General features: G+C 50.9%; 6 protein-coding genes across 6 annotated transcripts; 5 read left to right on the forward strand and 1 right to left on the reverse strand.

The window, feature by feature from the left end:
• Nucleotides 1-3,468: 3,468 nt before the first annotated feature.
• NCS54_00992900 (AAA-12 domain-containing protein) lies at nt 3,469-6,728 on the forward strand (the record flags this gene model as incomplete). The annotated part of the gene is made up of 4 exons (XM_053155255.1): nt 3,469-4,103; nt 4,151-4,280; nt 4,344-4,412; nt 4,458-6,728. 4 exons carry the CDS (start codon nt 3,469-3,471, stop codon nt 6,726-6,728), a joined length of 3,105 nt encoding a protein of 1,034 aa, XP_053011230.1.
• A 4,042-nt stretch (nt 6,729-10,770) lies between these two features.
• On the forward strand, nt 10,771-11,131 carry NCS54_00993000 (Hypothetical protein; the record flags this gene model as incomplete). Its single annotated transcript, XM_053155256.1, has 2 exons — nt 10,771-10,819; nt 10,893-11,131. The coding sequence occupies 2 exons, from the start codon at nt 10,771-10,773 to the stop codon at nt 11,129-11,131; spliced, it is 288 nt and encodes a 95-aa protein (XP_053011231.1).
• A 2,080-nt stretch (nt 11,132-13,211) lies between these two features.
• Nucleotides 13,212-14,645, forward strand: NCS54_00993100 (Hypothetical protein; the record flags this gene model as incomplete). The annotated part of the gene is made up of 1 exon (XM_053155257.1): nt 13,212-14,645. One exon carries the CDS (start codon nt 13,212-13,214, stop codon nt 14,643-14,645), a length of 1,434 nt encoding a protein of 477 aa, XP_053011232.1.
• Nucleotides 14,646-15,341: 696 nt separating this feature from the next.
• NCS54_00993200 (Hypothetical protein) lies at nt 15,342-15,737 on the forward strand (the record flags this gene model as incomplete). The annotated part of the gene is made up of 1 exon (XM_053155258.1): nt 15,342-15,737. The coding sequence occupies one exon, from the start codon at nt 15,342-15,344 to the stop codon at nt 15,735-15,737; it is 396 nt and encodes a 131-aa protein (XP_053011233.1).
• A 904-nt stretch (nt 15,738-16,641) lies between these two features.
• NCS54_00993300 (Hypothetical protein) lies at nt 16,642-18,275 on the reverse strand (the record flags this gene model as incomplete). Its single annotated transcript, XM_053155259.1, has 2 exons — nt 16,642-17,981; nt 18,032-18,275. 2 exons carry the CDS (start codon nt 18,273-18,275, stop codon nt 16,642-16,644), a joined length of 1,584 nt encoding a protein of 527 aa, XP_053011234.1.
• A 334-nt stretch (nt 18,276-18,609) lies between these two features.
• NCS54_00993400 (Hypothetical protein) lies at nt 18,610-20,901 on the forward strand (the record flags this gene model as incomplete). The annotated part of the gene is made up of 1 exon (XM_053155260.1): nt 18,610-20,901. One exon carries the CDS (start codon nt 18,610-18,612, stop codon nt 20,899-20,901), a length of 2,292 nt encoding a protein of 763 aa, XP_053011235.1.
• Nucleotides 20,902-25,142: the final 4,241 nt, after the last annotated feature.

The raw sequence follows: 25,142 nt of genomic DNA on the forward strand, positions 1-25,142 counted from the left end.
CGCATCTGGCCTATATACCCTACATCTGTTAGCAGGCTCGATGCCCATGTCTTTCAGATGACACTCAAGGTGGAAGTTGGCAAGTCATTTCCGTCGCTAATATAAGGGATGGTAATCTCCAATGATCGCAGGCTATATAGAATGTTGCTTGCTCAAAGAGTCATGATCACTGGAGATGGAATAATATACCTACAACATAACCAGCTATTCCAGATGTCGAGGTCGACCAGGAACTCGAAGTACCCGTGGCTGACCCTGGTCTGGTTGTTGTTACAGGGCATGCGAGAGACGCTACGCTTCGCTGAAGCTCTATGGGCGGGGGCTATGGCCTCGTCGTACGTGCCATGCTGCCCAAAAATCAAGCTCATCGCAGTGCGCCTGCTGTGAATGAAGAAATACTGCGTGGAGCTGGAACTCTGGGGGAGCTGGTTGCTGGAGCTCATCTTGGAAGGACCTGCGTGGTTGTGGTTGTGAAAGTTGCAAGTTGAACTTTTGTGGAGCAGGTAGAGAAGTTGTGAGCCTTTTTTTCTCGCAATTGATCAGCCAAGCGCCGCCTACCGCTTGATGGAACGCTCCACTGCTGATTTGGTTAGTTGTGGGCAATATTTGCTGCCAGCTGGCGAGCAGTGACGGATCTGTGAAGGGCTAAAGTAAATCAACACATTGTCCTTGCAGGGTATACTTGTAGATGCAGGGCATACTTTTACATGCAGGGCATACTCATACATACAGGACATCTACCCTGCGCTGTGTAGACATAAGTCACTAGTATTAGAGATAACGTGAATGACCAGGTTCAGGTCTTATGAAATGACTCGAGGACCCTTTTGGAACTAGTCAATGGGATATAATAAGACCCGGGATCTGAATTTACCAGCATATGGCAAGGCGGTAGGAGTCTCCTTGGGCTTCTTTGCATGACCTTGACAAGAAGAACTCAACTTCGACGGTTCCGAGATTATCCCCGGGTGTGAGGCCTCTTGTCTGTCAGGGGCACGTGGTATCAGGTGGTCTATTGAAGAAGTCACCCCGAGATATACCTTTCTTTGGTCTGGTTTTTGGAACTATTCGAACCAAACCGCTTCTCCCTCGAAGCCTGAACCCCGAAAATGAGAGGAGGCTTGATAACTTTCTGGTCAACTGCACGCCCTCACCAACTCAACCACAATCCAACTAGTCCGTCGAGAGCCGGAGGCCACAGTCGCCAAGCCAATTCGTTCTCGTTCTGCCAATTCGTCAGTCAAAGCCTAGTACATCGACTGGAGCCCGAAGACTCCCGAAATCATCCAATTGAAAATCCATTTCGGTCATGAGATCGACCAAGAGTCAAGGCTTACTCGTATCATCTCTCAAGGCATGCTTTAAATGCCATAAACTAGAGAGAGAGCATTATAAACGATCTTCCAGCTCAGTTAACCCATCAAGGGCCGGGCTTCAACTATAACAAAGAGCACGTTGTCGACGGAGAGCATTATAAACAACAATGACAACCATGGTATGGATGGCACCTGGGCATTCAATTTCCTTGCCGGCATCAAACACCAGGGATGAAGAAAGCACGTGCACCGTCGTCGCAATAAACTACACGCCTCCATCAACATGGAATAGAAATAACTTTTCTAGCTGAAATACTTGTTGATCATCACAAGGGTTGAAGAGGGATGGAGGTAGAGGGGATCGGGGCCTCAGCAAAATGAGCGGACGCGGCGTTCATCCCCTGTGGACTTTGTGGGGTTCTCGTTCGAAGTCAGGGGGCGAAAGGGACCGGGCGGGTGAGACGTCCCCAGTCGGCGGGATGCTCTCCGCTCCGCCCCGTCCGAGCTCCGGAATCGGGGGTACCCACCGCTGTTCGGACCTGAGCCGTGCTTATCTAATCCCCTCGGGATGTCCAACGACAACCGGAAACAAAGAAGTCAAAGACACACTGGGTTTCTTTGTAGCCGTAAGTGCTTGAAAAGCGGTGGGCAGGATGGGTCTCGCCAAAAGGAAGCGTCAGACGCCGTTATGAAAACGTCGGAAGCCAAGTCCTCTACCCTCCATCATCTTCAAACCCTGGATGCGCAGGGACGCTCACTTGCTCCCACTACTTCCAGCCCTGGTTCCCTCTTGCGTTCCCTGCGGTGGATTAAGCAACTTAATTTTGCCGCATCATCTATCACATCGCGCTAAGAGGTGTTGAACAGTAATTCTTGGCAGCACGTTTTCATCAAAGTTCACTCAAGGTAGTCTAAGAACCCAGCCCGACCCTCGCCTCTTCATCTCCCCACTCACGTACATTATGATGGCATGATCAAGTATTTAAAATGGCGTCACGAGCAAAGCCTCCGTCGTAACAACCATCGCGCCCGGGCCCGCGAATCCGCGCCAAGTTCCAATGCCAACCCCGACAACATGTCCTAACCCCACCCTTGTTGTCCATCCTGACGTGCCTCACCCCTCCGGTCCTGGGCCGCCAGCTTCTCCTTGTCATGCTAGCTTTCAGGCCCTCTAGCTCTGCGATGCGACGGTTGATCGACTCGACATCTCTCTTGAGAGCTTCGATGCTCTTGATCAGGGCCTCTACGACGCGCTGGTTGTTGGGGTCTCCATTGTTGCCTTTCGGTCTCAAAGGGCTGGAAGGATGGGAGTGGTGTGAAAAAGCGACGCGGGTAGGTGGGAAGGGCGCTATGGATGCCAGCTTGGAGCACTAAAGAGCTGGCTTTGTCGGCGTACCTTGTGCGTTAGGTGGAATGTGTTATTGTTGGAGGTTTACGAAGAGGAGAAGTGGTTGGGCTTGGCTGCGGCGAAAAAAGAAGCTTGTTGGAAGATAAAAACATCGACCTTTGTGGCGCTGAAAAGAAAGAGCCAACCCATCAGGTCAATGGAAGAAAACAGAAACGGCTAGAAAACGGATCCGGTTCTTTTGTCAAGAGTGACGTCGCTGACAGTGAATCACGATCACTCTGTGCGGGTCCCATGAGAATTTTCTCAACAGAGGGCCGCGTTCGCAACGATAAGAGCTTTCTATTACGGCTATCAGTCGCCTGCGCGTGATCATCAAGAGCTAGCTGTTTGAGATTGTGTGCGAGGATCGCCATCCGCATCAAACTGAGGACCAAGTGAACGTTGGACCTCGTACCAAAACCTTTGAGCGTCAAGCAAAGCTGAACACAACGAGAGCTGTCAATCGTTTCTTTCAGCCCCTTGCACAAGTGACCAGGCAGCTGTTATTCGTTTCCTCTTCTCTAAAAAATCTATCGTGGCTAAACGTGGCTGAGTTTGTGACAGGCGTAAACCGTTCTTTGAGGCATGGACCTCACTCCTGGTAACACTGAGTCACTGCGCGCGTCCCTCTCGCGCGTCCCTCTCGCGCGTCCCTCTTTTATCTTATCTTATCTACCCCGCCATTCACTTCTCACTCTCTTGCATTTCTTTGTGCAGCCTGTCTCCTCCTGCCTCATCTCCATCCACAACAAAGCACACCACACCATGGCGAGCGCAATCATCGCGCGAGGGGTAGAGCCTCGCTCTGGCATCTCCCTGGTTTCGCTCAGGTGTGGCTTGATGCTTGAGAAACCAAACAACCCTGGCGCCTTGATGATCTTGACGTCCAACAACTCGCTTTCTCTATCGCTCGTCAAGGAAGGCCCCGAGAACGCCGAGGCATATGTTGGCCTTTGCCTTTCCGTCCCTCGTGATGTCGACACCAAGGTCCGCGCATGGTACTCTTCCAACACTCGCATGAACCCCTCCCGGACACTCGAAATCATTTGCAAGTTCCCCAATCAACACTTCACCATCAGTCATCGCTCTCTCAACGACGGGGAGGCCAAGCACCTCGAGTACGCATTCCCGTCCTACAAAGCGGCCGAGTTCTGTATCGTCTCTGTCAACCTTTCATGCGACCCATCTGTCACTGGCTTCGGCATCCCGTTTCATGGGGAGGAGACCATTGACGGCTGGATCAACAAAGACGAACCGATTCATGGCACCATCAAGCTCACTCAGCTACTCCAACAAAGAAGTTTCATGCTTCTCGTCCAGGCAACCGGAGAACGAGCCGAAAAGTTCTTTGACGTCACTGCCTCGCCTTTCAAGCCCTTTCACTACGGCTATGGTAACAAGTAAGCATTCCTCCGTCTCTACGCGTCAGCCTACTAATACCAATCAGTCACACCTGGGACATGGATCGATATAACCACCAAATTCCACGAAACCGAGGCCGAGAATTTCTGCCCAGGGTCCACTACGATGATTTCAACCAGAGAGACACCGCCCTAACTCAAATGCACGTCCAAGATGTCTGGGACTTTCACGCTGCTCTCAAGGAGATCGAGAAGATGTGGCTTCCTGCTCTGATCTAGAAGGTTGGAGACGAGCCTGCTGCCACCACCGAACGTTTCGTCTGCCTTCTGGAGCCTGAAGGGATCTTTGTAAGTTGTGTCCAGTCCCCTAAGTTTCGGCCTCTAACTTGGTAGTTTCGGAGACATTGGCGCGCCACCCGTCGCGCTCTGAAGGGAGACTTTGCTCCAGCTCGCGTGGAGTTTAACGTACTCATAGAGAACCCGGACGATTCACGTGAACCTCGAAACGTCACCTGGACTGTCGTTCAGCTCACGTACGGCTCTGATCTTCTCCGACGCGTGGATCTCAAGAATTGTATCGCTCTCGGTCTTATCCGACCAAAGTTTGGGAAAGATCGAAAATACACCCCAGCAGCGTCCGAGAACTACAATTCGGCTCTCGAAGAGGACAGAAAGACCTTGAAACTCATTTGTGAATCCGGCATCGCAAACGAGAGGAAGCGCATCGATGCCGTCAACCGACTGAGCAGTTCTGGCACATGGCCTGCTGTGATGTATCAAGACAAGCTCTCAAAGGAAAAGAGAGCGGCCCTGAATGACATTCTCATCGGTCAAGGCCTCTGGGGTGTGGTGAAAGCAACACCGTCCCCCCGCTTCCCCCACTTCGATGTCTTTGACGGTGTCACCGCTGAAGTTCGCGACGCATGCCTCGACTTTGTCTTTGAAGATGACCGTGAGCGAGCCCAAGAGTACTTCGGCAAACTCCATTTCGGTATTGGTCTCGTCTCAGCTGCTCCTGGAATGGGCAAATCACACTTGGCTTCGATCCTCGTCACGCTCCTGTGTTTGAATCCGTCCATCCGAAAGCTTTACGTCAGCGCCGCGTCCAACATTGCTACCGACAACATCCTTGAGAAAAGTAGCGACATCGCCGACTCCATCGTGGAGACACTCGCTGTCGCTGGGCACCCTGTCAAGCGGCTCATGTTGGTTCGTGGCTACAACGGCAAGATGGAGCGTGAGAACTGTCTGAAGGCTTTACTGGGCACTCCTTTCGAAGAGATTGGCATCTGGAATTCTTCTCCTTGGCGGTTTGACCATTCTCTTTGCTGGTGGACCCTCCGCGCCTTGGGTTCAGCGACTGTACCCCCTCTCACCACCAATGATTGCACTGAACTCTGGAATCTTCACCACCACCTCGGCGCCCTGATCTCTAACCCCCAAGTTTTCCATCGAGATTACGCCAAATTTATCCCTCTTGTACGTCTTGCCCGTGGACTAATCACCCCCAAAGGGTACGTCGAAGGCTATGGAAAGGATGTTCAAAACACATCACTCATCGATCTCATGGCACACGTCGTTTCCTGCGCCAACGTTGTTGCCACCACTCCAGCAGCCTCTAGCTACGATCCATACCTCACTTTCAACTCGAAAATGGCGAAAGCAGTTGTCTTTGATGAAGCAGGAACCCTGTTTCGCGCAGACGGGCTCGTGGTATTCGGCAACACCCCTCGACCCATGATTGCCGTCGGAGATCCCAAGCAACTGGCCCCAGTTCTAGCTACAGCGATTGAGAGACTCGATGTTCGACGCGCTGACCGCCACCGAGACCATCCTGACTTGCCAAACAACCGCTTCGTTGGTGAAGCCGAGATTTCATGGCTGTCTTGGTTCATCCACCTCGGCTTTCCGGTTTTCCACCTCCATACGCAGCATCGGATGGCAAAAGGCCTCTTCGATATGATGCTTGAAGCTTCTTACGATGATATCAAACCTTACTTCAATTACAGTCCCCTCTGCCGCCCAATCGACTTTCCCCTCGGCATCAAGGTCGAGCAATATGTCAAGCTCAACCACCACCTCCCATCTGATAGCCCAGACAGTCTCCTCCCCGTGTTTTTCAACACTCTCAGATGCCCTTGCCGCAACTATCCAGACAATCCTTCGAAACTCAACCCAAGACAGGCCCACTGTATAGCAAAGTACCTCGAGCCAATGATGAAGGAACTTTCCATCTCACCAGCTGATGTCGCTGTCCTCACACCGTACCGAGCGAACATGCGAGATCTTCAAAAGAAATTCAGAAAGGTCAAGATTCTAGAGAAGGTCGTATGCACCACAATCGATACTTTCCAGGGACGAGAGGCTGAGATCATCATCGTCGCTCTTTGCTTGACAGGAAGCAAAGGATGGGACTTTGCCGCCGATCCACGTCGCCTGAATGTCGCGCTTACCCGACACAAATCTAGCCTCTTCATCTTTGGAGACATCAATAGCATACCACAGAGTTCCTTCAATGATGAGAACGTCCCTTCGCCTAACGAGGGGAAGACTCTTCTCAACCCAGACACCATAGGTAGAGTGATCGACATGATCAGAGCCAGCCGTCGAATTGTCCCGCTTCTGGGCGACCCAAAGCATGATCCTGACAGCAAGTGGGCCTAGTTTAATAGGGGAACTGATAGGGGATTGCTGGAGAATGGGCGAGTCAACACGGTTAAGGGGGTCTACGGGGACTTTGATGAATTTTGGGTCGAGGATGTACGGAGCAATAGATTAAAAACATGTATTCAACTGATTCCTTTTAATCCCATTGTTACAGTTCACTGTGTTGTCTCTCGTCTGCAGTCCTTGAATCCCATGTCGTAGGCCTGTCCCAGATCGCCGTTGCCAATATCCTCCGCCAGTTGTCCATACAGAGGGGTGAAGTGATGAAATACAATCTTTATCGCCTCATAAATTGTATTTACCAGTATCACTCTCTTTTTTATTTGTCTACACCCTTTACGTTGACAGTCATTAACCAGTAAGACCCCACGCATAAAGTAAGACAAGATAATCGCGCCCAGTCATAACACCATGACGGGATATGACGCTCCCGAAGAAATATCTGGAGCAATAGCAATGGCTTTAATCTGGCCCCACATGAGCTTGATAAGGACACAAATGAGTTGAAGGCTCCAAATCTGTTGCCTGATTGACCACGGCAATGACAGGACGCATCCCTCTATCATGCTCCGGCTCTTTTAACTTCAGTCTAATAACATAAGAAATGTCCAAACCTTGGAGGTATTATCGTAATTTCACGTTAATTTTAACAGAGGATGATAGAAGGCCTCTATCGTGTGTGCCTCCTCCGCAGTCTTACTTTGTTGCATCGCGTTGTTTACGCAGGATGGCATTGCCCAACAGCGCTTTCAATCTGTTATTTGCTCAGCAGCAGGAACACAGCTTGTTGATTGACATTTCGTTTGTGGAAGGCCAACGTACGGCCAAGCATCCTTTGTTCAAACCACGACATGGCCGTGTATGCTGTCTTTGCTGAGACGCGATTGATGTGACAACGTTGACTCTGATGTGACTGTTTCCGGCAATCGCCATCGCAGTCAGGCCTGTTTTCCCACGCACCTGAAAACACCAACACTTGGTGCGTTTGCCGTTGCTGGCACAGACATACAAACCCCCTTTCCCCCACGGTCCTTTCACTTCTCTCCTTCACTAATACTTTCACACATACCAACCTAGTTCTATAAGTCCCCTTGTCGTTTCTTGCCTCCCTCCATACAGGCTTCCATGTACCTATATATAACAGCAGCCTAAGGATCGCAATACTGATGCCGATGGCTGGCCATACGGAGATTCTTTCTCTTGCAGAACCTGTCATACAAACGACCTGCACTCGCCTCAAACCCCTTGCCTCGATGAGAGATAGCGCATTCACGGGCGACATTCGCAAGTACGATATCTTCCCTGCTACTGTATGTATGATCCGTATTGCTTTGTCTCGAAGCTAACGGCAACAAGATATAGAGACCTGAGGCACCAGTCTGACAGCTGGCGTCTGATCTCTCTTGTCGAGAAACACATGGAGAGGTATTCAGCGCCACTGTGCATCTTGAAAGTCGCATATATATACGGACTCTTTGGCGCTGTCCCAAGCTCGTATGTCGGATGACAGAGTTGTTCCATGCTTCGGTCCGACGTCGAAGCCATGTTCTCTTGTATTGAGCCGCCGCTGCAAGCAGATCCGCATGCAAATGCGAATAAGAGTCCAAAAGGCCCGCGAGAAGCACATGGAGAAGCGGTTTGAGAAGATTGAGGCACAGCTCGATGTATGGTCTAGGAGATTCAGCATCTCAAACTTCAGAACCAGGCCCCCCAGGGCATTATCGATCATCTCATGGCTGAGCCATAAGCGCCCGAGACTTCGATAGGCTAACTCGCCGACCTACCTTCCAACCTGCCTTGGGGCATCTGCGATTACAGACATTTATATAGAACAACAAGAGATGTTACGGGGGTACCATCCACCCAAAATCCCCGAGCATAACTTGCAAATTTACGCTGGAGTCGATGGCCTGGAGGAATGCCTTGACGCTGCACCATCTCGCCGTCTGTCCATGTCCAGAACATCCAGGTCGTTTTCGACATGGCTTCATGGGGTTATGGAAGAGAGCTTGCACTCATCTGGTCAATGGCTCATGCTTGGACTATGGAAGCACTCCGCGATCGAGACCAATGAGTTTGAACTTGGCGAGGACTCTGAGTCTGTCCCTGGAGAGCCGATGAGTAGCTACCTGATGCTGGCATGGCTGAGGAAACGACTCCGCTGACCCAGCTGCAACAACACTTGCTGGCTTCTTTCGATTTCGACAGTGGCATAGCCGGCCTGAAGCTTTTGGTAAGAAGATGCATCATATTGCCCAGCCTCTATCCTTGGACTAGAGCATTCACAGTCAATCTTGCTAGAGTCACGGCCACTATCGGCTCTCAAGACAAAAGAGTCAGCCGGTTGCCAAGAGACCCAACGTTTGGCGAAGACGACCTTTGCGTTTATATGCTATCCGGCCACAAGTAAATATATCCCCAAAGACGCCCTCGATATTGTTTCAACTGGGCTCACTCTCCACGAGCCAGATTCGTCTCCCTTATATAGTACGGCAATCATGGCACTTGACTTCTTGTCTCATCAGTGTCAGCTCCTGGTTTCATGCATAACCACAGTATGACCGACTAAGACACTTTAGGAGAGCCTTCGACAAAGGTTTACTGACACCATGGGTCATGTTGCTGCTCGGATATCTATATGCCTTTGTATAAACCGTTACAACGCCATAACATGCATGTCTGACAATCATCGGCTTTATTCGGTTGAGACTGCTGCCCTGGGACTTGTTCTTCGTCCTTTGACTTCATTCTAGTCCTTGGATCTATCATTTGCCTCCCCCACGCGTTTGTACTCAGATTGTTCTCGTCCCTCACCACTCCCTTTAACCTCTGCTCAATATTTAGAGAATGCATAATCTTTCTTGCTCTATATTCCATTCATCCTCCTTCCAGGACATGCCTCAGCCAAGATATCAAGATCCCTCTATACCACATCATTGCTCCCCTGTTGCTTACCTATGCATTACCCATCACTTACCTATCCTTTACCCTTCCCTTCGGTACCTATTACTTACCCATTAATTACCTATTATTTACCCATTGCTTAGGTACCTATGGCTTACCTATTACTTGCCTACTTCTTACCCACTCCTTACCAACTGCTTAGGTATCTTTTGCTTACCTATCACTTACCTACTCCTTACTCGTCACTTAGGTGCCTATCCCTTACCTACTACTTATCTCGTGCTTACCTTTGAACTAGGGTGGAGAAGGGCTAGACGGGATTGTCGGCAGGTCCAACAATCTTAGTCTTGCGCCTCATCCATCTACATCGTCAAGCCAATCCACAAGCATCCCAATGTCCAGATGCGACAAAGAGGACATACGCAGGAGGAGAGGTCACCACCTGACGCCCCTATCGACACCAATGTCTCTGCTCAGGGGTCTTTATCCCTCGCAGAACCATAGACCCTAGCTGGATGCGCCACGGCCTGAAGTGAGTCCGAGTTTGAGCTAGACCAGCCTGAGCCTGGAGATCAGATTGACTCTGTCCGTGGGCCCAGCGATAAGTTTGAGACTGCATCCGTCCTTGGAGATGAGCTGGACGATGTTCTCTATTGATGATGCTAGTGTGAATAGGTGACCCGTTTGTTGACCCCAGTGATGGTAAGGACAGCGATACCATGTCTCTGTTGCTCCACACCTCGTTCGCTATTATCCTGGCGGCCTGATCCCTCCTCCCACTTGGATAGCTATATCACCTCTGCTGGACGCGCCGGCTGCCAAGGCATCCTGCGCCTTATGGAGTTTTGCGATGTTAAGGTATGACGCTGCCATGTATTCATAACTACCTACTCTTTGCTATTGTGGCTCATAGCCTCTTCCAGGCATGCCATTGTAGGCAACAAAGGTAGCGCCCTTGACCGTGCCAAACAGCATCGTCAGAAGCCCTTTGGCAGCCGTCACAGCAAAGTCCATTCAGCACGACGAACGGGAACAATGACGCGCGCTCCTTTGCATCTTCGGGCAACAACAATATGCTCCTGCAGCGAATATCTTGACAGCAACGCGACATCACTCGCCCCAGTAACGCAACTGGATGCACATCCGCCTCGATCACGCCTCTTTCCAAGTTCTCTACTACCATTGTGAGTCCCCACCCATAGTCGCATCCTCTCCCCCAATCATCTCACCTTCTAAGCACTCTAAGATCCGAACCAGCCATGGAGCCTCCTACCGACATCGAGACCCTTGCCGAGAAGGTGGCAGCCCTGAGCGATGAGCTCAAGTCTGCTAATCGTCGTATTGCGCAGCCAGAGCGTCGACAGGAAACCATGCTGACGACTCCAACGAACACGGTTCTCGAGAACGAGGCAAGGAGACATGCCCGCCACCGAGAACGACCCTCTGGCAGCCGCAGACGACAGTTGCTCTCCCGGCCCCGAGATGCTGTCTCGTGACGCGAGGACAAGTCCAACAAGAGAGCGAGTGACCCCGTCGATGGTCAGCTTACTGGGTCATTCCGCCTTGTGTTGATTATTGTGTTATTTGATATTCTGCCTGATTTCTTTCTTAGCGACTTCTTTAATCGCTAAAACAACATGCGAGGGTATTAAACAGTAAAAGGTCATTATACATGGATTGGCCTGTATAAGACTGAACTAGAATTAATATATAAGCCAGCCATATAGACTACCAGGGCTAATAATAAACTACGGCACCTTAATGATTATAAACCACTACTTAGAATTTAAACCGTAATATCTAAATCGCTATGTTTACTAGCAAATAGTGGCAGTGAGGTCACTATGGCATAGACTTGGGCTATGCCGGCTAATGTAATCTCATCACGTGATAGGCGCAGCGATCTTGGTCTATTTACCACCCAGCAATCCGTCACGCCCATCTTTAACTTCGTTTCTCCATGAATTACGCTTAAGAATTCACATATCTCCCTTAAGTAAAGCAACATATCCTCCTCACAGTAAACCCCCGCGAACTCTAGCCATGGCCGATCCAACGGCTCCACGAGCCATACCTAGGACGGAGCCGACGCTCCTCAGGCCCACGGCGAGGCTCACCAGGCCCAGAACGGGGCCGCTCAGGCCCAGGAAGAGGCTCCCCTCGGGCAGGCCGACCAGATCCAAGGCCGGATCGATCAGGTCCAAGGCCAGGTCCAAGGCCAGGTCCAAGGCCAGGCTCATGCCGGGCACCAAGCCCATGGAACAGACCCCGACCGTGCTCGTGGGTCTGTTGTGATGCCGACTCTCGGCGGAGGCTTCGCGATCAGGAGCAGCAACGCCGAGGACGCATAATGCCTCATCGAGAGGCTTCTCTCCCCTCCCAATAACAGGCCCGAGAACTCGGGACCTCGCTGATCTGTCTTCTAGATACCACCCTCGCAGTCCTATTACAGGACTCAAGGTAGCAAAACCCTTCGGTAATTCTCAGTCACTCGATAGGCCAGATTCTCCCGCTATATAACCGGCGCCCCGCTTACGAGCTACACACTCAGTGGCTTTTAAGGAGACAACCCCTCGGCCCTTAACTAGCAATGGGCAAACCCGCCCTATTTGGTATATCAACAATACTTACTTTGACGCGATTTAACTAATATAGTTAAAAACAGGTTTTAGCATTCCTCTATGTAAGCCCCATTTACTAAATGCTTTATTATAAGACGGCATTAACGAGACGGATTAGAGGTATAGGTCAGGTTATTTGGGGTTAAGGTCATATTTATGAGCAAATAAGAATACTTTTGCCTATATGCCGGAATATAAGTAATATAAATAAATGTTTAATTTTAGTGACTATTTTCTTAATATAATACTACTACTCTTATTATTATAAGTTCCTAATAATACTAATACTTAGTATTTGCCTTTGCTAACTAAAGTATAAACCGCCTTCCCTTTCCCTTCCTTGCTCTAGTATACCCTCTAAGTTCTCCGCCCCATGTCTAAGCCACCTGTTACTCAAGGCATCACCTACTATATCACCAATGTTGGTAGCGACTAATATGAACATAATTGCAGCAAGAACAATTATGAACTTGCTCCTTTTTATGCCAAAGCTTCTGCGAGGGCCTTTATTAATGAATTCTGCTGACTCTCTACTGCTGGTCTCTATACCGGCCATATCTTTCTGTCATTTTCTCCTCCGTCAATCTCTTGCGTGTTATCATATGTCATAGAGAGACTGTTTGTATGTTGAGAGTGCCGCTTACCCTAATTGTGACATCTCCCCAAGAGTCGTCGGCTCACAAGAGCTGAGCAGGCTAACCCAGCCCGACCTCTCAACGACTTGAACAAGGGGTATTTACAATTTATAAAAGCGTAAGGTAGTTGACAAACAATAAGTCTATTAATTGATGCCTGTTTCTGTCAACTGAGGTGCATGTGTGATCACGTTGCTCATGGCCCGGCGAAACAGTTTTGCCGCACCTGCCAATCTTGACAACGACCGAAGCATCTTCCACCAACACAACAGCGCATCACACGACTCATCTATCCAATACCCTTGAGACCGACCGATAAAATGAGTTCACTTCGCGATTCCCGACCCCCCGATCCGACTCCGTCGCCGGAAAGACTGGACCCGGCTCCGTTGGTAGATCCCGCTGCCCGGACCGCTGAGATGCCGATGCCCGGTGGGCAAGAACAGATGGATCTGATCAAGATCTGCCAAGAGGATGGCTCTCTATACCCCATGTGTTTAGAGCTTCAGAACCTGGCCGATCGCCTTGAACACAACCAGATTCTCAGCGACAATCAGTTCGCTGTTGTCGAGACGGTCAAGGCTCTCCGCCGAGGGAGGGGTTGGCGGATGTACGAGCTGCTGCACAGCATGCCTCACGACATCATCCAGAGCATTGTACAAGGCACCGTTGCGTTTGACTATTTCAACGACAGTGCAACCTGGCTCCGTACGCCTGACTCGGACGACGGACAGGTCCCAGGCATTTATGTTGTCGGTCTCAGTCGCGTAGACAAGCGAGGCTGGTTCCTAAACATCAAGGAGGTGAAAAAGCTGATCAAAGGCATCAAGCGCTACATAGCAGGTTACAAGACCATCTCCAAGCACATCTCATCCGTCAATGACGGCGCTGTTAGTTTTGGAAACCTAGCAGCCTTCTCGGTCCAAGAGAGGGATGATGTTCAATTTGTTGCCCTTGTTGACGGTGACGCAGACAAGTTTAAGCCTGGACACTCAACGACCCTTCCCAAGTGGGTTACGAAAGATGATGAGTTGCCCAGGTTCGACGCTTTGCTACGAACCTATGAGAGGATGTGCGATGAGGAGCTTGACCCAACCGGACTGGTCCGAATGAGGCAAAGCCCCCTCTACGTGGGCTGTTCCAAAGACCTCCGGAAGCGAATGAGGATGTACAACCGAAAATCCCTAAAGGGAACCAATAGGCATCTCGGGTTGACAATCGACGTCCTTGCCCAAATCTCGCTGAGTGTTGTCGTCCATGTCAGGCCAGTGCTCCTCATCTGGAAGAAGGACCAGCTGCCTCTGGCCGAGCAGCTCATCACCACGATAGCCGGGTCACTGGTTTATCAGTACGGCTTCAACGCCATTGAGACAGGTGGCACAGGTTCAAACACGGTCGTATCAAACGTGAACCTGGCATCCAACGCCAGGATGGTCATGAGCGCTCTGGATGACATGCGCATCAATGTGCGTGAGACTTTGACGAGGCTTGAGGGCCGAAAGCAATTTCTCGGAAGACTGAGGGAGGCCCAGCAGGAAGCAACCACTATAAGCGAGACCATGCAAGCTTGTGTGCGTCAAGTTAGTGGTTTCCCCAACGATCCCAAATGGAATCACATCATCGATGAGATGAATGAGATTGCAGAGAGGATGCAGAAACGACTCGATGATAGAAAGGAGGCTCTACGGCAGTGGCAGCTACTTCTAGAAATCGAGAGGATGCTGGTCTCACCCGTTGGGAGAAGCCATCCATGATGGACGATGCCCCCTCCACCTTTGGATATTGAGCTCCACGAGCCCGGCCTTGCCGCATCCAATATAAAAGTATCCGTTCTTGGAGATCCCGTACACTTGATTCATTGCTTTGACCCAAGCGCGAGCAAACAACGCTGCGTGGAGACCGTCCGTGAGACCCATTCAGTGACAGTGATTCATCGTCGGTCGTGACAATTCACCCGCTCGCAACTGAAGAACTTGAGAACCCGACTGTTCCAGCGTTTCTGTTTTCTTCCATCAATTTCTTGTGTGGTCTTTTCTTCTCTTCTTCACCAAAGTTTCTTCTTCAGCCGCACTCAAGCCCAACACCCTTCTTTCCTACTTGCCCTCCGACCGACGATAACGCTCTCCTCTTCACGTCCGCCATGTCTTCTACCCTCCCCCCCCCAAGGCCGATTCTGACTCCACCGTCAAGGGCACCAACGCCGAGCTGCTTAAGGTTGACCAGTTCAAGGCTGAGCTTGAAGAGGAGCGCCAAGCCAGACTGCAGCAGGTGAAGCGCCATAATCAAGAGGTCATGAAGAGAGTTGGTTGCCCCAGCGCACGGATGCCACGGCTTTCTTCCCCACGACATGTCGAGCTAACGTCCACCACGAAATGATTCCTTGTCTCCGAGACAGACTGGAGCCGCTAGACGATGATTGCTGTGCCAACTGTGGCAGCCTTGACCACAAGATGAATCATTGCCTCCAAGTTCCCGAGGGACTTCTCCATGGCTGCATCCTCTGCAACAACAGGGACCATGACACCGACGCATGTGCCGTATTCACGGCCATGCCTTTCAAGGACCAGGTCCAGCTTCTTGTCTTCCAGCGTGGATCTATGCCAGCGCTGAAGACTGAGAAGCCATGGGCTGAATGGCTTGGAGAGTGGTCTTCCCGACCTGAGTCTCGCGAGGAGGATGGGTCCTTCAGCATGCCCGCCCGTCTCCACTGGGGCAAGGCCTTCACCATCGACCTTGCCTGTGGATCCCACGGTCGCGAGTGCCAGGCCCTGCAGGAGGACTACGACCAGCACAAGGACACCAGTCGTCTGCCAATCAACCCTGTCAGCGTCTTCCTTGGCTTCTGAGAGACTTTCCCATCAGTATGTCGCACCAACATCGAAAAGACGCAAAGGATCAGCCTTGAGGCTCGTGTGGCTGGTCTTGTTGTAAGTTTTCCAATGCGTCGCTCAGGATGATCACTGACTTAGCAATAGAGATACTTGTCTATCACTAAGGGGTACTTGTGGAGATGGTAGAGATGAGGACGAGTGGTAGATGCATAGGTTATACATTCAACAGTAACATGCTATAACCACGTTAAATAATACTGTGCCTTTAATATGTCTTCTTTAAGACTTAGTAAATGTGATATTAAGAATAAGATTTAAAAAGTAAAATATTTTATATAAAATATTCTAAGTAAAATATTATAAAATATTCTAAGTAAAATATTCTACTTAGAATATTCTTAGTAAAATATTCTAAAATATTCTAGGTAAAACATTCTAAGTAAAATATTCTAAGTAAAATATTCTAAGTAAAATATTCTAAGCAAAATATTTAAAATAAAATATTTTAAGTAAAATATTATAAAATATTATAAAATATTTTATTTAAAATATTCTAAGTAAAATATTATAAAATATTCTAAATAAAATATTTTACTTAGAATATTTTAAATAAAATATTAAAAATAAAATATTAAAAATAAAATATTAAATATTAAATATTAAAAATTATATTATATATAAATTTTTATAAAGCTTATTTAATATTAAGTCTTTTATTAAAAGATATTAAGTATAATAACTTAATCATATATAAAATTATATCTCTTTAATTAAGTTATCTTAATTTACTATAAAATATGCTCTAAGGTTAAATTACTTTTTAATTAAAAATTACATCACGAGATATAAGATATTATACAACTTATTATATTGTATTACCACTATCCCACTGCTTCACAACTATCTACCCTCTACCTGCTTAGTTCTCTCGTACCACGCGAAGCCCAGAGCGAAGGCAATGGGCCCAGTGGCTCCCCTGGGCCATCTTGACAGGGTCACTGACAGACATAGCCCAGACTCGCTCAGCGACCGTGATCCGAAGATCCATGTCATGGCCGCTGGCCATGACCCAGCCATCGAGTCGCTCAGTGGCAATCTCGATGGGGTTCTGGAGGATCTCATGAACCTCACACTGCCATCGTTCCATGGCACACTTCTCCTTCCTGGCTGCTTGTTGAGCAGCAAGGGTGTTTTCCTGACTCTCCTTGTAGAGAGCACGGACAGGGTTCCTGGGACCGCTCATGGTGCCGATGACAACAGCATCCTGGCGCGCCTGGTTGACTCTCAGGTACTCCGCCAGAGTCATCGAGGTGCCGATGTGGGCGAGACCAGCCCAGCCAGCAACACTGTTCCAAAGGGCCAGCAGCAGAGATTGGTTGGCTCCATGGGTGTGGTCAACACCCTTGGAGAAGCCCACAATGAGCTTGTATGGGCGGCCCTCGTAGTCCACCGACAGAGGCATACCCTGCCCTCCCTTGACAGAGGTGGGCTTCTCATCTTCCCACGAGATGGCAAGGTCTCTGTGGATGATATCCCGGACCTTTGCAAAGATTTGGCCGTTATGGCCCCAGATGAGCTCTTCAAACTCAATCCAGCAAGGGATGCGGACCTCGAAGGGGCCACAGAACGGCTCGTCTCTGAGCCCATCGCCAAACGTCGCCTTCCACGCATGCTCACGGGCGGCCAGGGAAGGGACTGGTGGGCAGACCATGCTGCCGCGAGGGATGGGAGGAGAGCCCTTGGGCCGCTGGGCGTCCGCAGCGACAAGGAGGGTAGGGGGAGGGGCCCATCGAGACGAACTCAAGCCTTGGGCGGGCGCCCGAGTGCGCTTGGCCTCAGTCTTGGGCCGGAAGACGACCTCATGGGAGGCCGGCACAGAGGGGGCGGAAGCAGGCTCAGGCTCAGGGCCAGGCATGTCTTCGGCAGCGATGGTCTCGGGCTCGGCAGCGTCGGACTCATGCTCGAGCTGGGACTCGGCAGCAACGGACTCAGGCTCGGGCTCGGGCTCGGGCTCGGGCTCAGCAGCAACAGGCGGCTGCTCAGTGGATCCGGCAGCTGGAGTCTCCGGGGCCTTCGAGGCCGTCTTCTCGTCGCTTGCGAAGGCTGGCGCCTTGCCGTCGTGCTTCTCGTCAGGGAAGTTGTCCCTGAGCCACTGGGCGTAGATGAGCGAAAGACCCTCACTCATGTCAGAGGGATCCGGCCTTATTTCAGCCCATGGGCACTCAGGGAAGGGCACTCCAGTGCCTGGCAGCTCGTTGTCTGATTTCTTAGTTAGCGTGACTCAATAGATAGGAAAGTTCAATACATACAAAACATCCAGTTATCCCAGATGGTGAGATCCACCAGGTACTCAAAGTACACCTGGCTCACCCTGATCTTCTTATACCCACGGAGGGCAAAGCAGATGGTGCGCACCGCCTTAGCTCTGCTGGCGGCCATCATCTTCTCGGTGTACGGCCCATGCTGTCTAAAAACGACATCCATATGGGCACGCCTAGCCGCAAGGCTAGGAACGTCGTTGGGGCGGGGGGGGATTTCGTCGCTGGAGCTCATCTTGGAGGAACTTGCGAGGTTGTTGTTGTGAAGATTGCAAGTTGAGCGAAGGAGCCTGTAGAAAATTCGTTGGTATTGTTTTCCCCTCTCAACTGATAAGGCAATCGCCGCTTATCGCCTGAGCGCTGTGATTCTGATGTTTGGCTGGTCATGGGCAATGTTTGCTGCCAGCTGGCGAGCAGTGAATGCGCATTGACATATTCCACTCATTCACACATCAACACATTATCCTTACAACATCCTACTTTCCTCATACCAAACTCTCTCAAAGTATTCTTTCAAGTGGACTACGTCAAGACCATCGCTAACTTACTCTCTGCTACAGGTACTCACCATGTCCTCGTCTGACAACCCAGTCTCCGGCCAAGCCGCCCTCCATCGAACCCCCCCCTCCTCCGATCCGACCTCCGAACGCATCCTTGGTGCCCTCAAGCCTTTCATGGCGTCGATCTGTGGGCCACTTCCCGAGGCTGGAGCCACACGGGCGCGGTTTGGACATATCAAGATCCCGCCCTACCGGCTGCGAGAGCCCAGTCTGATGGAATTGATAGCCACGGCAATTCCATCGGCGGGCTATGCGAGTGATCTGCGTCCGTTCTTTGTCGTTTCTGACTTTGAGCGGAGCGTGATTACCCAGGAGGTACAAGCAGAGCTCAACAAGCGTACTTTGCCACCGGTTATCGCTACTTTTGCCGAAGTCCTACACGCGTTGCGAGGCAGCAGACGTCGTGAGGGGAGTGGTCACGTCTCGTGGGTCCCCTTCAATAATCCCATGGGATGGGAGAAAAATAGATGGATTCCCCGGAGGGCTATCATTGTCATCCTGCTTGACCCGCAGGTCTCTGCTGATTGCGCGCTCGCCCTGATTGGCCTCGTAGAATGGGTGTTTGATGTATGCGTGAACTCAGCAACAAGTCTCCACGTCTTGACAATGTCAACCGACCCCGGTTATAACATTGTCCCAGCCCTAGTCGAGCGTCGATACCCAGGTATCGTCATTGCCGAGCTCAACTTGGCCGCCCTCGCAGACCAGGACCCGTTGGCCGCTGCCCGGGTCATCAAGGACCAAGATATCGCTTCTAGGATTGACGAAGCGATGGCCCGAGGTGCCGGATGCCCTATCGCCGTCATAATGATCGGAGAAGTGCCTGTAGGTCAGTTCTTGCCTCAATCTGCGTTTGTTCAAACAATTCTTCGTGATACACAACGCATGCCACAGTTCAACCAGTTCTGTTACCGGAAGGAAGGTCTTTCAAGCATTTGGGTCCTTGATCTGAATGCCAATTGCCCTCTTCTCCCTACGGCCCTCGAGGGCTATGATGAGGTTCACGTCGTTCTTGGCTCCAGTTATCAGGATGTTGCCTGGCACCACGGCGTTGGGCAGCTTGCTCTCTTCAACCGTGTCACTGCCCGCGATGAGCGAAGAGACCAGCTCTGGTGGGCTCACCAGCCAAATGCAAAGGCAACCTACGTTTACACCGGTGGAAGCAGCATCGAGGCCTTCCTGGAAGCAGGGTACTATCGTCATCGGCTGATCGAGGATGCCCATCTGGGAGGTTTCATAGCCTCAGTCTTCGATATGCAGTCTTGGGGCATCGATGCCAAGAGGGTCGTGAGACGCTGCGTGCGAGCCCCAGCTCTTCATATGACCATGGAGATGTTAGATCGGCTGAGTGTGCAACGCATCATCTCCCAAGATCGGTTCATCCTTCCTGGTCTTGATGCTAAGGCCTTTCGCGCCATTTTGCCCATGGTCAACTACGACCACCGCCTTGCCCTGTTTGTGGCCCTTGATTCTGAAAGCCCAGATATTGTGGTGAAGATGGTGAAGGTCCAATTGGCAGCCCTTGCTACGTTTGGACTTGAACGTGTTTTTTCGCCCAAGTCCCTCGAACAATCTCTGTTGGAGCTGACATTGGCAGATGAGCAGCTATTCTCACTGCTTTTTGAGGCATGCAGGGGGTACGGCCGCCGCCTGGCCCAAACGGGAACTATGTGGCTATCTCTGGGTCTCTGGAAACATTTCCTCAGTGTTCAATCTGGTCTTGACAATCCCAGGTTCAAGGCATTGCATGACATCATTGGCATGGACATTGGGGTTGCCCAGCTGGCAGAGAAGCGGGTGACCGAGATGTGCCGTGCGCTTCAGGCTCAGGGCATCAAGATATCCCCAGCTATGCAAGTGTCCGATGAGAGCACGGACATCGACAAGGATGAAGTGAGTCAGCTTCAAGCTCATCTTCTCCGATCTTTCCTGCATCAGCTCGTTGGGGGGTATTGTCCCAGGGCAAGCTCCGAGCTGGCTCACAAACTGGTTGCCACGGATGCTCAGGTCCACCAAATTGGCTACGACGAGTCCATCACAGGCATCCTCCCTGTCGATCAGATACATGAAGAAGGACCGACCCGATGCCTCTTTGGTATTTGCTACCTTCTGCGCAAGGTGCCGGGGAAAGCCATAATCTTGGCTTGTGACTGGACACAAATCCCAGTCAGCGCCGTCTCCGAATGGAGGGATAAAAATGCGCAAGACACAGGCTTATGTGACGCACTCGCATCCGGCGTTCAACGCCCGCTACATAACCTCGATGAGTGGCATCCCTCCGAGGACCCTCAGAGCGAGTAGACGGGCTGCAAAGGACACCAGGGAGGCCGCAGGAGTATCAGGAGCCAGGAGTTGAGTTGCCGTCATTCAGTTCTCTGGCATTCCGATTACTGAGGTAGCGGACCCTAAAGATGAATTACTATGAATATTCGTCGTGATGAGGTCTATAGGTTGATATGGAGGCTTGAAGACGGTATCAGGGGGGATTGGCGAACGGTCGAAGGATGGGGGTAGAGTTCAAAAACCTTCCCCAAGTGAGCAACTGTCTGGATCTTTATCTAATTCAAAATTGTTCAATCAATATTTATCTTTTCTCTTTTTTGATGTGATTCATTGTTTTCCGTTTTATAAATGAGGTCGACTATATTATTTTCCGTATTCTTAGAATATCTATCCTAACGATATTCTTACTCTGAAGCTTTGCATAAGATCTTCGTAGAATACCTCTACATAAAGCATTCCCAGTCCTTAGAATCCCATTTTCTCATCAAGCTTAGTCCATTGACAGGCCAAATAAAGACTCGATTTGCAAAATCACCTCTGTCTACATAGCCTTGTCGTCGCTGTTTTCTTATTGATCATCTTAGAAACTAGCCATTGCTAGCGTGTCCATCGTTGCCGGCGGTCTTACTTGTAGGCTCTGATTTATCTGATTGATCTGGGCGCGGAGCCAGTCGTTCTCCTGCCGGAGCTGGCGGACCTCGGTCTCGAGTGTACCGACCTTTTGCTCCATCTTTTCTTTCCAGCCGGCCATCACCTTGCGCCCCATCTGGACACGCAGGCTCCCAGTTTGCCGAAAGCGAAAGAGCTCCTCTCGAAAAGCGCAGACGGAGTCGGTAGTCTTGACGGCAACCGTAGAGGCGCAATCCAGCGAGGGGCAAGGAGCAAATTGACGGTTCTCCGCGCTGGAAGGCATGATGAGACCGTGGCTGAATTCATAGCCGGGGAACCTGATATCGGGCCTGAGTCAGCCGAAAGACGACACGATATGCCGATCTCGTTGCCTCTGCTTGCGAGCCCGAGCAATGTCATCCTTGTGTATCGTGTTATTCATAGCCACGTGGCTAGAGGGGTCGTTGGCCATGATGAGGCGGGCGGCGTTATCGGCGATATTGCTCTTGATCACAAAGCCCATCGGAGTAGGCGCGGCGAGGTTGCTCGGAAGGTCTCCGCTGAAGCCGGGGTTGACGGCACCAACGACAAGCCAATCAGTCCGCTCCAACTCAGGTACCATGTTCAACAGAATAGGTGCCATAAACACCGACATTCCCCAAAGGGCCAGTTGATGCTCGCTAGCACTGGCCCTCACGTTGAGGTGGTCTGGTCCATCTGAGCACGAAGCTCGGCGTCTCCAACCGGAGCTGTCGGATCTTGGCCTCCATCGATCTTCTGGCTCAGTTAACCCACTGAGGGCCGGGCTCCAACTATAATAAAGAACACATTTTTAACACATCATAGCATCATTTCCCAATGCTAACATAGTGGCCTTTTTTTTTTAACCTTCTGCTGCCTGCAGTCAAAGAGCTTGGCCTCTATCTCTCTGACCCTTCGGTCCATCTTCTCTCGCTGTCCATCTCGGACATTGTGACCCATGTCGAAACGCACCCTCATCGCTTCTTGATGGCGAGACAACTCCTCTAGAAACTCCTCCCGAAGGGCGCTGACGGCAACGTCGAGGGCGGCCTGAAAGCCGGAATCCTCCGAGGGGGCAGGGGCCGATTTGCGGGGACGGTTCTCAGCGTTGGAAGGCATTATGAGCTATAATATCGTTAGCTTTGCTAGAACAGGTGCCAAAACAGGCCGGTGGGATCCAGCCTTACAGAGTGTTGACCGAGAAATGAGGAGATGTGGAATGGAGAGGATGCAAGAGAAGAGTTTGGAGTTAGTTTCTCTTTGTTTTTGGAACCCAGCTGAATGATCACAGGCGACATTCTCTGAGTGCTCGAGTCCATAGTATGGTATATATAGCCAATTTTTCAAGAGGCCACTACGTCCGATCTGCCCCATGACATCTACAGCTCGGCTGAGGGCTCCAAGGGCGACGGTCGTCAGTCCGACAGATGACGGAATACTGCAGCGCCATGGCCAGTCGCTCAGGGGAGCCTTGCCAGGTTGGATACGTTACTAGAGGTGTAAGCAAGTTGCAGAACTCTCTAGACAGCGTCCCAGGCTGGCTGGGCCGAATCAAGGGCTGATATCGTAGGTTGTTCGGTGGCCAGTTTATATAGGAAGCTGAATTAGCTTATCTGTCTCAACCACGGGTCAATTCTCGTTCTTCCGCGCGGAGACTAACTCGCAAGGAGCTTGTGATATCAACTTACCCGGATGGCTGCGATATATTATTGAAGAACAGTGTAATCTGACCCTTAGCCACCTTGGTAGATATTGGAATGTGGGAGTGAGAAACGAGGGAGAAAGTGTGAGGGAAAGGGGGTTTATATACCTGGCTCAATCAAGACGAACGCGTCAAGTAACGGCGCCCTCAAGTTTGTGGCAGTATCCTTGTTGTTGTTGTGTCGATGCGTGGCTCCCGGCAAACAGTCATAAGATAAGAAAACAAGCCTTCATTGCCACTTCACTTGTACAGTCAGGGAAACGAATTGTTGTATTCCTCGTCACGTTTCAACGGAGCGTATCTGCTATGATAACAGGAAATGGAATCATCCACACATGAGAGACCTTGTTTTCAATGGAGTCTCCAACAAAGCCCATCCACGTTGGAACAGCTGGATGATTGCGCACACAAAGGCTTCTCACTTGGCACCACATGGAAGTTACCTGTTCACATTACATGTTTACCAACCAATCTTTCAGTGATATCAACATGTTCAAGTGCTTTCTCTCTAATGACAAACCGGGGAACAAATCATACAGCCAAGCACTCCCAACCACTTCCTGTCCAAGTCGCCAAACAGATCCATTGGCCGCCTACATGCCAAGTGAATTAAACACCGTTGCCCATCCTGTTGCCTTCCTTGCCGCCTGCCGATTCCCGTTCGTTGATCAATACCGGGACTCCCGTAAAATCCGGAATGACTGCTCCGTTGTGGGGCACCGCCGGACATGGTACCGATGCACGTTCCGGCCCAGGGCAAATTGGCCACCCCAAAGGATGGAGGGCCGAACGCCACAGCACGAGGTCTACCAAGGTTAGCGACAGCCCGCATATGAAAGCCTCTAACTCAACAATACCTAACGTTTTCATCAAGCTAAGAACAGTTAGGTGTCATTCTTTGTGTCATCGTTGCTTCCATAAGCCTGTTTCATGGCACGCTGGGTGGCTGATTGGTAGGGTGGGACGACACCAGAGTCGGCAAGAGGATGGCGGCTGATCTTGGACCCCCTGGGGGTGATGCGAAACTTCTTTGGGCCGGGTAGAGAAACCTCCATTGGAGGTTCCCAACCAGGCGGTGTGTTGAACTCTATATACCCATCTTTGCACACGGGGATCGCGGGTCGGGATGAAACCGTGCTCTGGCTCTCCTCATTCTCTGTGGTGGGAAAGCGAGGTGCAAGGACTCGGCCGTCCGCAGGTTCGCTGTCGGTCTCTCGTGCTCCTTCGTGGTGCTGGTGCATGTCACGCTCGGCGAATGACGGACCGACATCAGGGGCCTGAGTCTGCTTGTTCCCAGCCTCGATGGCCTTGTGGATGGCCGCCATCTCCTTCTTCAGGTCCTGGAGCGCCTTGGTCTGAGCCTCTAACACAGCGTCCTGTGCATCTAGACGCTTGAGTATCTCAGCCGTCTCGAGTTGGACAGTGCCTCGGAATGATGCAATCATTTCAGCTCGTTCCTTATCGAAGCGGTCATTCATTGCCCCAATGACTTCCTGCATACCAGAAGAGGGCACAGGAGTCGTGGGTGCGTTCACCAGAGACGGTGCAGTCATCTGCGGGAAAGGGGAGGTCAGCACGCGGTCACCAGCTTGTTTCTTTACCAGGGTCGGTAGTACCTCCTCAGTGTCGTTTTTGTCCGTCGAAGACTCGGGCTCGTTGGTTCGGGCTGCCTTTCGGGGCCTGGGATGGACTCGATCGCTCGGGCGCGAACCGTCTCTTCGAGTCAAACCCGTTCTCTTCATCTTGTTGTCGTAGGAGTGGAAGGGAATGTTCGGGTATCCGTAAAAGACAGGATGTGTTGTGACAGGGTCCAAATGCAAGAGAAACGCCAGGCTGTTTTCTTTGTTTTTTCTCTGCCGGTGACGGCCGCATCTTGACTGGGACAGTGAATCATAGTCTGCGTTGACAAATGAGAACTGCATCCATT

This window comes from Fusarium falciforme, chromosome 8 (genome assembly GCF_026873545.1).
Source record: "Fusarium falciforme chromosome 8, complete sequence".
NCBI lineage: Eukaryota > Fungi > Ascomycota > Sordariomycetes > Hypocreales > Nectriaceae > Fusarium > Fusarium falciforme.